Raw genomic sequence first — 12,056 nt, 5'->3', positions numbered from 1 at the left:
AGGCATTGAATATGTACTGTACATGTCATTATCCAGTCTCATCAAAAGCAGAATGTGAAATAAAAAGTATAGATTGGAATTCAAGTTTTGAAAACCACATTGTTATGTTTTGTGGAGTTTCTGGTAGAATGTTATTGCTGTTTTGTTGCTGTGCGAAATCATGCTGTTGCTTTGTGAAGAAAGATAAGTGTGCATAGCTTATAGATTTACATTAAATCGTACATTCATAATGCAAAGAATAAAAAATACCCTTCATGAGTCATGGGCTATATTGAATATAATGACTTGTAATTGTTTCTAAGTGCTACATACGTACATTTCCTGTATTATTATAATTATTGTGTGTTTTGTATTTTATCCCCTTTTTCTCTCCAATTTTGTGAGAGAAAATCGCTGCAACTCCCCAACTGACCTGGGAGAGGCGAAGGTCGAGTCATGCGTCCTCTGAAACATGACCCGCCAAACCGCACCCCTTAACACCCGCCAGCTTAACCCAGAAGCCAGTCGCACCAATGTGTCGGCGGAAATGCCATTCAACTGACGACCGAGGTCAGCCTGCAGGCGCCCGGCCCGCCACAAGGAGTCACTAGAGCGCGATGAGTCAAGTAAAGTCCTCCCGGCCAAACCTTCCGCTAACCCGGACGAAGCTGGGCCAATTGTGCGCCGCCCTATGGGACTCCCGGTCACGGCTGGTTGTGATACAGCCTGGGAACGAACCCGGGTCGATGCAGTGCCTTAGACCACTGCGCCCCCGTATTTCCTGTATTTTATTGGATTGAGAATCAATTAAAAATGTACAGGTGAAAACACAGTACACAACTTATCTTGTAATTAAAGCTCTGCCTTTTCCTACCAAGGAAAATTCGGAAAACCAGCCACAATGCAGGAAATATATGTCTGAACACACACATTTGGGCTATGGCAACACACTGTAAATCATATCTTTATAAACAAAAAATACAACTAAATATTATTGTTCCATTTTCATGGGTTTTGGGCGATCCTAAAACACAGACAGCACATTTGTGTTGTAGCTGTGTTATATACATCTGCCTTCCAGATGTGAGAAGAAATATTACTTGTGTGTGTTTTCCCTGGCGACTAGCATTTGCATATTGACATGGTAAATCATGTCAGGATACCAACTGTAATAATACCTTGAAGGAAGCTGTTAATAAGGTGTTCATACAGAGTTGAACCTCCCTGAACACAACAGCCCTGCCTGCGTACCTGGAGCCAGGCTGGGGTCAGGCTGGGGTCAGGAGCTCCACTGCCAAGGTTACACACCCCGCCTTTACTCAGGAACCCACACATTAACTGAATCCTCGTTCCACACTCATTACTCATGGCTTTAGGCAATGACAGGTTCAAATTCAGGAAGAGGAACGTGATTTGAAGCACAATACCTCTGGAGTATAAGTATTACAATATCTATTGGGACATTAACCTATTTTGGTTTTTACACGTTCTGGTTTGAAATGGGTAGTTAACGGTGAACTACATTGATACGCCAAAGTGGTGACACACATTCTATGCATGTAACTGACTTGTAAAGTTCAATTTAAAATAAATCTATGCTGTGTATTGGAGGGACGTTTCGAGGCAGACAGCAGCAGTATTACTTAATATTAATATCTAGACAGAGGATAATGGAGAGCCATGATGGCCATTGCTTTATGTGACATCTGACATAACTCACCCTATCTGACTTCCTTAGCACATAATACAGTTTTATAGGGTCCATTCTGACATCTTTTTAATGGTCTATGATCATGATGACTAACAGGGTTGGATCTTTCCTCTTTCATACCCATGCTTCATTTTAAAGGGACTTTTATTTAGTTATCAATGTCTTATAATCAATCAGTGGCATGAAATGAAAGCATTGGAACACTGTAATCCAATAAAGATGCAGCTGCATATAGATCACCATGCCGACAGAAGGCTTTTCAGTTTATATCATCTCCAGAGATCATGAACTGAGCGAACTGGCAAAGCCAAGCTGACAGACCATGCAATTAATATGACTAAGAGCTATGTGTGGATTAGAAGACAAATGCGGTTGCCATTCTCAGTTTCCTGTTCTACCCATCTGAGCCTATACGTTTCCACTTGTGTTTTACATTGTCTGTGTATCAGCTAAGCTCCCACAACTTGTTATTCATTACACCGAGGTACACCAGTACAGAGTAGGAGAATATTTCAGCTTGAAGAAGTTCTGAGGATCAAGTTATATGGACGACATAACATAATGGGAATCCTTTCCTTAGAACAAGGCTATAGAGTACACATAAAAGAAGAAATTATGTAACATACACATACCTGTCTAGTCACACACATGCACACGCACACACACACACTCTCACACTTTCACCCACCTTGAGGTGTTGGCGTATGGTGTCGCAGTCGCTCAGTGGGTTCAGTTTGAGCGTCTCTCCTAGGTTGTTGCAGCTGGAGCTCTGGTGCTGCAGTTCACAGCACACACACACACCGTCACTGTCAAACTTTATCTGGGGGAGAGAAAGGACACACACACACCGTCACTGTCAAACTTTATCTGGGGGAGAGAAAGGACAGGGGTAAGTAAAGGGGCTATTGGATATCAGTGAGAACTCACTGTACTTTTTCCCCACTCTTGATAATGTTACAACACACCCTAGCGCTGTGTCTCCTCTTCCGCCATTTGCATAAAGCAGAATCTTAATGCTTCTCTATGATGGAGATCAGACTTGCACCTCTGTCTCTGCCCGCTCTGATACGTTCCTTGCCAGAATACACTCTTAGCACCTTTTTTTCTATCTAGAACCTAAAAGTTTTTTGGGGCTGTCCCCATAGGAGAACCCTTTGAAGAACCCTTTTTGGTTCCATGTAGTACCATTTCCATAGAGGGTTCTACATGGAACCAAAAAGCGTTCTCCCTGGAACCAAAAAGGGTTCTTTAACATGACAGAGGAATCTACAGTGCAGGAGGATTACATAACAGTGAGTTGTAAGGCAGAGTTAACAGGGGGAGGATCTTGAGGTGCTGCTACAACTACTAACTATGTGACCCAGATTGTAAGGAGGCGGGACGTGAAACTACCCATCATGAGTTAATTGCATGGGGGAGTGAAGTCCATTAATATTTCAGTCATAGCGGGGTATATATGGTCTCCAAGGAGCCGTGTACAGTAGTAAAGGGAACTGGGAAAAGGCATTTAGTCTCGTATGCTAATCACTCAGTCAGCAGTAGTGATGTCCTGCTGGTGAAAAATGACAGATCTCTGGACCATTGTTCTAGCCTGGCTCTATACTCAACACACTATGAGGAACGCAAGCTCTACAGGGCAAAATATCGCTCGCTTGCTCTCTCTCTCTCTCTCTCCTGCTCTCTCACCCTCCTGCTCTCTCACTCTCTCTCTCCTGCATTCTCTACTGCTCTCTCACTCTCTCTCTCTATGCTCTCTCTCTCTCACTATTATCTTGTGCTCTCTCTCTCTCTCCCTCCCTCTCTCTCTCACACTGTGGAGATCCTTGGAGGAAGTAGACTCGTGTGTAGATGCATGATGTGGTGTACATGTTTGCATGTTCCTCATGCCCCAACAGACCAGACAGCACACAGGGGGTCTTGCAGTATGTCAGTGCCATATGAATGAACAATTAGATTAGAATATCTAAATGCATCTAAATGCCAAATGCATGCTCAGGGAATGCTACTGTTTGTCCTCGCAATACACTGGAACTCTATCAGGTAGGCCAGCAGTCCTGATGGGGATTTTAGTGTACATCATGTGCAGAGCACTAGTGATGCCTGTCACATCCTCCCCCCTCCCTCCTTCCTCCATCACGTTCAGATTCAGAAAACCTCAATGTGTTCAATGATGCAATTCATTTTGCAGCAATCACAATACATACAGGTTAAATCCCATATTTAAAAGCAATAACATCAGAATAGCAAAGGATATTCACAAAGAAGTCGGACGGATAGACAGGCTCCCTGAGAAAGAAGTCTGGTTCTCCTCCGCTCTGCAGATCATTCCTCTTCACAGAACCTCCCTTCTACGGGCCCCAACACATTGCATCCCAACTCGTGTCACCCGTCCCTAGTGTTGATGACGGGTGTAAAACATCTTGACAAACGTCTTGAGATGTAATGCCACGCCAAGCTACATTGGGCACTCATAAAACAAGGGCTTTAATATCAACTTCCTGGAAGTGATTCAAGGAGAAGGCTTAGGCAGTGTGTCACAGGGACTGGAGTAGTGCCATGTTAAAACTGATGACACACTCTCTGTGTGACCAGGTCCTGTGAATCATTACTCCGGCAACAATACCATTTACGAAGATAGGTTTCAAGTTGCGTCAACAGCTCAGTACGACATTCATGGACTTCTAATGTGTACATTATTTAGATTTATTCACTATGCAAGATGGAGGCAGTTGACATTGATGTTGATGGTGACGAAATACCCCAGTCGGATGGACTGTACAGGTGAATTACAGTTAACAGGAGAAAGGTCACCCCAGGAGCCTGGATGGAATAATAGATAGTCCTTACTTATTCACGCTCTGTTATTACTGCATAAGGAATGGAAATGAATTCAATAAAGCCTAGCAGTGTTTATGTATCCACTGCAAAGCCTGCAAACAATGCCAGAGTGTTTAATTGATTAGAGCAACTAAATTAGAATTCCCTTGTGATTAATGTGGCTAGAATAGCAGATCCTCAGTGTAATTACCAACAGCAGTCATGTGAGGGGAACCATCCTCAGTTTAACTACTACGATGATTCGCTTTCCTCTTCCCCCTTTCTGCATGACAGATGTGTGTTATTTCCAATGTTCTAGACTTATAAGAATAAAAACATTCGTTTTTTGCAAAGAGATGGATTGAATCAATAAAATTAGAGTCTAGTTGTCGTTGCCTCACCTGCTACTGGGTCTGTCTGTGCTACTGGGTCTGTCTGTGCTACTGGGTCTGTCTGTGTTACTAGGTCTGTCTGTGTTACTAGGTCTGTCTGTGCTACTGGGTCTGTCTGTGCTACTGGGTCTGTCTGTGCTACTGGGTCTGTCTGTGCTACTAGGTTTGTCTGTGCTACTAGGTCTGTCTGTGCTACTGGGTCTGTCTGTGCTACTAGGTCTGTCTGTGCTACTGGGTATGTCTGCGCTACTAGGTCTATCGGTACTATTCGGTCTGTCTGTGCTACTGAGTCTGTCTGTGTTACTATGTCTGACTGTGCTACTAGGTGTGTCTGTGTTACTAGGTCTGTCTGTCTGTTTTACTAGGTTTATCTGTGTTACTAGGTCTGTCTATGCTACTAGGCCTGTCTGTGCTACTAGGCCTGTCTGTGCTACTAGGTCTGTCTGTGCTACTGGGCCTATCTGTGTTACTAGGTCTGTCTGTGTTACTAGGTCTGTCTGTGCTACTGGGTCTGTCTGTCCTACTAGGTCGGTCTGTGCTACTGGGTCTGTCTGTGCTACTGGGTCTGTCTGTGTTACTGGGACTGTCTGTGCTACTGGGACTGTCTGTGCTACTGGGACTGTCTGTGCTACTGACTGTCTGTGCTACTGGGTCCATCTGTGCTACTGACTGTCTGTGCTACTGGGTCTGTCTGTGTTACTAGGTATGTCTGTGTTACTGGGTCTGTCTGTGCTACTGGGACTGTCTGTGCTACTGGGTCCGTCTGTGCTACTGACTGTCTGTGTTACTGGGTCTGTCTGTGCTACTGGGTCTGTCTGTGCTACTGGGTCTGTCTGTGTTACTAGGTATGTCTGTGTTACTGGGTCTGTCTGTGCTACTGGGACTGTCTGTGCTACTGGGTCCGTCTGTGCTACTGACGGTCTGTGTTACTGGATCTGTCTGTGCTACTGGGTCTGTCTGTGCTACTGGGTCTGTCTGTGTTACTAGGTATGTCTGTGTTACTGGTTCTGTCTGTGCTACTGGGACTGTCTGTGCTACTGGGTCCGTCTGTGCTACTGACTGTCTGTGTTACTGCGTCGGTCTGTGCTACTGGGTCTGTCTGTGCTACTGGGTCTGTCTGTGTTACTAGGTATGTCTGTGTTACTGGGTCTGTCTGTGCTACTGGGACTGTCTGTGCTACTGGGTCCGTCTGTGCTACTGACTGTCTGTGTTACTGGGTCTGTCTGTGCTACTGGGTCTGTCTGTGCTACTGAGTCTGTCTGTGTTACTGAGTCTGTCTGTGTTACTGAGTCTGTCTATGCTACTGGGTCTGTCTGTGCTACTGGGTCTGTCTGTGTTACTAGGTCTGTCAGTGCTTCTGGGTCTGTCTGTGTTACTGGGCTGTCTATGCTACTGACTGTCTGTGCTACTGGGTCTGCCTGTGCTTCTGTGTCTGTCTGTGCTACTGAGTCTGTCTGGGCTATTGAGTCTGTCTGTGTTACTGGGTATGTCTGTGTTACTAGGTCTGTCTGTACTACTGGGATTGTCTGTGCTACTAACTGTCTGTGCTACTGGGTCCGTCTGTGCTACTGACTGTCTGTGCTACTGGGTCTGTCTGTGCTACTGACTGTCTGTGCTACTGGGTCTGTCTGTGCTTCTGGGTCTGTCTGTGCTTCTGGGTCTGTCTGTGTTACTGGGTCTGTCTATGCTACTGGGTCTGTCTATGCTACCGGGTCTGTCTGTGTTACTGGGTCATCTGTCTGTGCTACTGAGTCTGTCTGTGCTATTGGGTCTCTCTGTGTTACTGGGTCTGTCTGTGATTGGTACAAGGGCAGACTGAAGCAGGGGAGAGAGATGGTAGAATGGGGCCGTATTATGGTAAAGGGAATGCAGGATATCCTGTGGAGCCGACTACAGTGCTGATACAACCCCACACAACACAGTGGTCACAGAACAGAATAGGTAGGCTAGGGGCTTGAGCTGTTGTTCTGCTATAAATAATCCCTTCATAGCCATCCATTCAGCACACACAATACACATATACAAGCACACTGCGCTACTCAGAGCTGGAGCCATGTAGAGAAGTACGGTATTCAAATATTTGTTTTCATTTTTAATCCCCCAAAAGCTATTCATTATTTATAGCTTATTAAACACTAATTAAATGAGTCCAGAATTGATGGATTTCAGTATTTTCTTTTCCAGAGAAAACCCTTTTATAGGACTTTGAGAGCTGTGATTTTCTATGCCCTAACAGCATAGTTGATCTAGGAACTTTACTCTTGTCATGAGTCTATAGAATCATGTAATCTATGCTAGTATGAGGTACGAAACTCCTTCCCCAGCCTGATCCTGACACATACGTTGTGCCACACCATCTGAAAACGGGAAGCTCTGTGAATTTGACACAGGAACAGAAATGAAACCTGCCGCAGACAGCAGACAAATTGAAAGCGCTCTCTCCCCAGACGGCGGATTGTTATGTTTTTCTTAATAATTAAACTATGAGCTCCAGTGGGTAATCAGACAGACAAACGGCACTGAGCCCTACTATTAAGAAGGACGTAGGAGTGGCTGGTGTAATTTATTTATTTTTACTGTGAGCTGGGTGGGTGGGTCGGTGCTCTGCACACTGATTCAACTGGTGTGTGAGACTGACGGATCCCAGACAGGCTAGGGCCTTTCAACACCAGGTGCCACAACTCCTTCATATGAACAGGGGCCCCACCGCATCCACTGGCCCCTGTTAAGATGGAAGAGATAGGGAACCAGTACTGGCCCCTGTAGATGGGAGAGATTGGGAACCAGTACTGGCCCCAGTAGATGGGAGAGATAGGGAACCTGTACTGGCCCCTGTAGATGGGAGAGATAGGGAACCAGTACTGGCCCCTGTAGATGGGAGAGATAGGGAACCAGTACCTGCCCCAGTAGATGGGAGAGATAGGGAACCAGTACTGGCCCCTGTAGATGGGAGAGATAGGGAACCAGTACTGGCCCCTGTAGATGGGAGAGATTGGGAACCAGTACTGGCCCCTGTAGATGGGAGAGATAGGGAACCATTACTGGCCCCTGTAGATGGGAGAGATAGGGAACCAGTACTGGCCCCAGTAGATGGGAGAGATAGGGAACCAGTACTGGCCCCTGTAGATGGGAGAGATAGGGAACCATTACTGGCCCCTGTAGATGGGAGAGATAGGGAACCAGTACTGGCCCCAGTAGATGGGAGAGATAGGGAACCAGTACTGGCCCCAGTAGATGGGAGAGATTGGGAACCAGTACTGGCCCCTGTAGATGGGAGAGATTGGGAACCAGTACTGGCCCCAGTAGATGGGAGAGATAGGGAACCAGTACTGGCCCCAGTAGATGGGAGAGATAGGGAACCAGTACTGGCCCCAGTAGATGGGAGAGATAGGGAACCAGTACTGGCCCCAGTAGATGGGAGAGATAGGGAACCAGTACTGGCCCAAGTAGATGGGAGAGATTGGGAACCAGTACTGGCCCCAGTAGATGGGAGAGATAGGGAACCAGTACTGGCCCCAGTAGATGGGAGAGATAGGGAACCAGTACTGGCCCCAGTAGATGGGAGAGATAGGGAACCAGTACTGGCCCCAGCAGATGGGAGAGATAGGGAACCAGTACTGGCCCCTGTAGATGGGAGAGATAGGGAACCATTGCTGGCCCCTGTAGATGGGAGAGATAGGGAACCAGTACTGGCCCCTGTAGATGGGAGAGATAGGGAACCATTACTGGCCCCAGTAGATGGGAGAGATAGGGAACCAGTACTGGCCCCTGTAGATGGGAGAGATAGGGAACCATTACTGGCCCCTGTAGATGGGAGAGATAGGGAACCATTACTGGCCCCTGTAGATGGGAGAGATAGGGAACCAGTACTGGCCCCTGTAGATGGGAGAGATAGGGAACCAGTACTGGCCCCTGTAGATGGGAGAGATAGGGAACCAGTACTGGCCCCTGTAGATGGGAGAGATAGGGCACATGCAGGGGGGACAGAGGGGGTAGAGGGGCAGGGCACTGGTCTCTCACCAGCTGACAGTCCTCCAGGGAGTTGACCAACTGAGCGTTCTGGCAGGACAGGATGGAGCCAGCCAGGTTGAGCATCACACACACCGCCGACAGCAGCATGAAGAAGGTGATCTGTGGAGAGACAGAGTAGAGATGTTGAGATTTATAGAGCAACAGTAGACCAACACAATACAGCCATAACATCATGTCCTCTAGGAAATATATCACCAGTTGATTTAATGATCATGTTGTCTTGTGGTAGGCAGCAATGTGTTTTTTTTATGCATGGTTACAGTGAGAGGGAAGGCTTCACCAATCAATATTGACTGATTGACTGATTACAATGACTAATAAGGGAGAGGAAAAGGCAGCAGATGATCACAGAAATCAATAACCCTTTTTCTCAAACTAATTAAGTCCATCTAAAATGAACCTAATCTAACCCATGGATAACCCACCTGCTCAGAGGTTAAGAGCACAAACACCACGCATGCATATTGACATTTGACAGACCAACTCTTTACATTGCTCCTAGTAACACTGTCCCTTATAGTTACAGGACTGTCCTTGACACCCTTATATATTTTCTCACAATGCCTTTCGTATCTAGTGTCACCTGAAGACCTAAAGCCCTGATGAAGGATGGTCAGGTAGAGGAACCAATCTCCTCCTAATTCCTCAGCCCAACTCCAATCATCACTACTGCTTCCCTACAGCCTGATAGATCTCTTCTGTGGCAATTTCCCCCTCTCTGCACTGTCACCAGAGTGGCTACCTCCATGTTCCCCCTCTAGTCTCCCATTAAAAACAATTATTTTTATTTTATAGCTCACAGTCCCAGGAAATACATCCTGTGAGGAGAAATAGAGTGAACATTTGGGCTCCTTTAAATCACAGTACAAGTGTAATAGAATGGGTTTAAAGCCGTCATAGGCCTCTGCCAGTAGATTACAAGGCAGAGCCGGGTCCTGTATATCAGGCCTGGACTTCGTCCACACATACTGTAGCCTGTTTGATTTACAGCCCTGGTCCTGGTGCTGCACCCGATGGAACATTAACCCAGACAGGAGGGCCAGGAGGTAGGGGAGGGACACAGGGGACACCAGCCCAGCCTGGGGGTGGGAGGGAAGTGGGAGGGGAGGACAAGACACATTTACTGAGAAAGAGGTTGAAAAACAGACACATGTACAGATGGATAGGAGGAGAGAGAGCGAGGGAACGAAGGAGGAACAGAGGGAGAGATGGTGTAAACAGATGGAGAGATACTTTTAAATGCTTTTCACCATGACAGGAAATTGTAGAATTGAAAGGTTGATCGGCACAGTTCGATGGAGGTAGACCACTATATCAGAGGAGAAACACACTACCCCTGGCATTATTACTTGGCTGTGTGCCCTTGGAGGAAATGGCTGGGGTACTGACACTGACAATAACTGGTTGTCAGTAGAAATATGACTACATCCAACCAACTCCATGTCTTTTCAATAAGAACTATGACGTAATAGCCAATAAGGGGTTGTGACGGCGAGAGATGATGGTTTCAGTTGGACTTTAAGACTCAGGTTTTTAAGACTCAATTCAGCTGCTACGAATCTATGAATTTAAACTAAAACATGAGGAGGGACAGAGAAAACAGTTTGAAAGGAAGAGTTAGATCAGAAGATCAGAGAAATAACATTGAATATTTGTGTGTCAGACTATGCCAAATCTGGGAAAAGTATTTTGGAAAAGTGTTTTTTTGGTCCAGGACTAGGCTTAATTTGTGTCCTGGAAACTGCCCCTGTATGTATATGTGTACTCTCTGCCCCTGTATGTATACGTGTACTCTCTGACCCTGTATGTATATGTGTACTCTCTGCCCCTGTATGTATATGTGTACTCTCTGCCCCTGTATGTATACATGTACTCTCTGCCCCTGTATGTATACGTGTACTCTCTGCCCCTGTATGTATACGTGTACTCTCTGCCCCTGTATGTATACGTGTACTCTCTGCCCCTGTATGTATACGTGTACTCTCTGCCCCTGTATGTATACGTGTACTCTCTGCCCCTGTATGTATACGTGTACTCTCTGCCCCTGTATGTATACGTGTACTCTCTGCCCCTGTATGTATATGTGTACTCTCTGCCCCTGTATGTATACGTGTACTCTCTGCCCCTGTATGTATACGTGTACTCTCTGCCCCTGTATGTATACGTGTACTCTCTGCCCCTGTATGTATACGTGTACTCTCTGCCCCTGTATGTATACGTGTACTCTCTGCCCCTGTATGTATACGTGTACTCTCTGCCCCTGTATGTATATGTGTACTCTCTGCCCCTGTATGTATATGTGTACTCTCTGCCCCTGTATGTATACGTGTACTCTCTGCCCCTGTATGTATATGTGTACTCTCTGCCCCTGTATGTATATGTGTACTCTCTGCCCCTGTATGTATATGTGTACTCTCTGCCCCTGTATGTATACGTGTACTCTCTGCCCCTGTATGTATACGTGTACTCTCAGCCCCTGTATGTATACGTGTACTCTCTGCCCCTGTATGTATATGTGTACTCTCTGCCCCTGTATGTATATGTGTACTCTTATGCACTTTTCATGTTTAGCTTGAAACGTGCATGAGGGTGTTTAAACACGGATCATAAAGTGCACCTGTATTTCCATGTTGATATGTTAATTAACCTTGGATTGTCACATCACTGAATGTGTGTGTGTGTTACTAAACTAAACTGCCATATGGTAAGAAAAGACAAACTGCTTTAGATGTTCACCTTCAGAGAGACTGTGACGGTCAACATCTTCAGAGTACAACACTTCTTCCCTTGCTTCAAATGTCTCATCACTGACGTTAAAGGAAACAAGCAGAAAGCTGAGAACTTTGTGTAAAAACATATTAATTAGCTTGACTGAGAATAGAACGAGCCTATGACAAAGACCATTTTGTAAGGCAGAGATTGAGCAGAGAGACCATGCCTCCAACATCAGTCGTAAAACGCCTATTAACGGGCACCTCTGAGTGATGGCCTCATCGCCAGCTGAGCACAGCCAATCAAATGAACTGCTCAATCTCACCAGGTTTTTTGCTGCTCTCTCAATTCCCACTGAGTGGAAAATGCCCCATAGTGTGAGGTACCTTTCCGTAAAACAATCATACTAAATA

At 46.0% G+C, this 12,056-nt stretch overlaps 1 protein-coding gene across 1 annotated transcript in view; it reads right to left on the bottom strand.

Moving 5' to 3' along the window:
• Positions 1-12,056, bottom strand: part of fam189a1 (family with sequence similarity 189 member A1) — a 141,030-nt gene that overhangs the window by 28,191 nt on the left and 100,783 nt on the right. Inside the window, exons 3-4 of the mRNA XM_064977240.1 lie at positions 8,920-9,030; positions 2,379-2,510 (exon numbers count right to left, since the gene is read on the bottom strand). Coding sequence (XP_064833312.1) covers positions 2,379-2,510; positions 8,920-9,030 — 243 coding nt within the window. The remainder of the gene's footprint in view (positions 1-2,378; positions 2,511-8,919; positions 9,031-12,056) is intronic.

Source organism: Oncorhynchus masou, chromosome 1, assembly GCF_036934945.1.
Source record: "Oncorhynchus masou masou isolate Uvic2021 chromosome 1, UVic_Omas_1.1, whole genome shotgun sequence".
NCBI lineage: Eukaryota > Metazoa > Chordata > Actinopteri > Salmoniformes > Salmonidae > Oncorhynchus > Oncorhynchus masou.
This window is presented reverse-complemented; position numbering and strand designations above follow the sequence as displayed.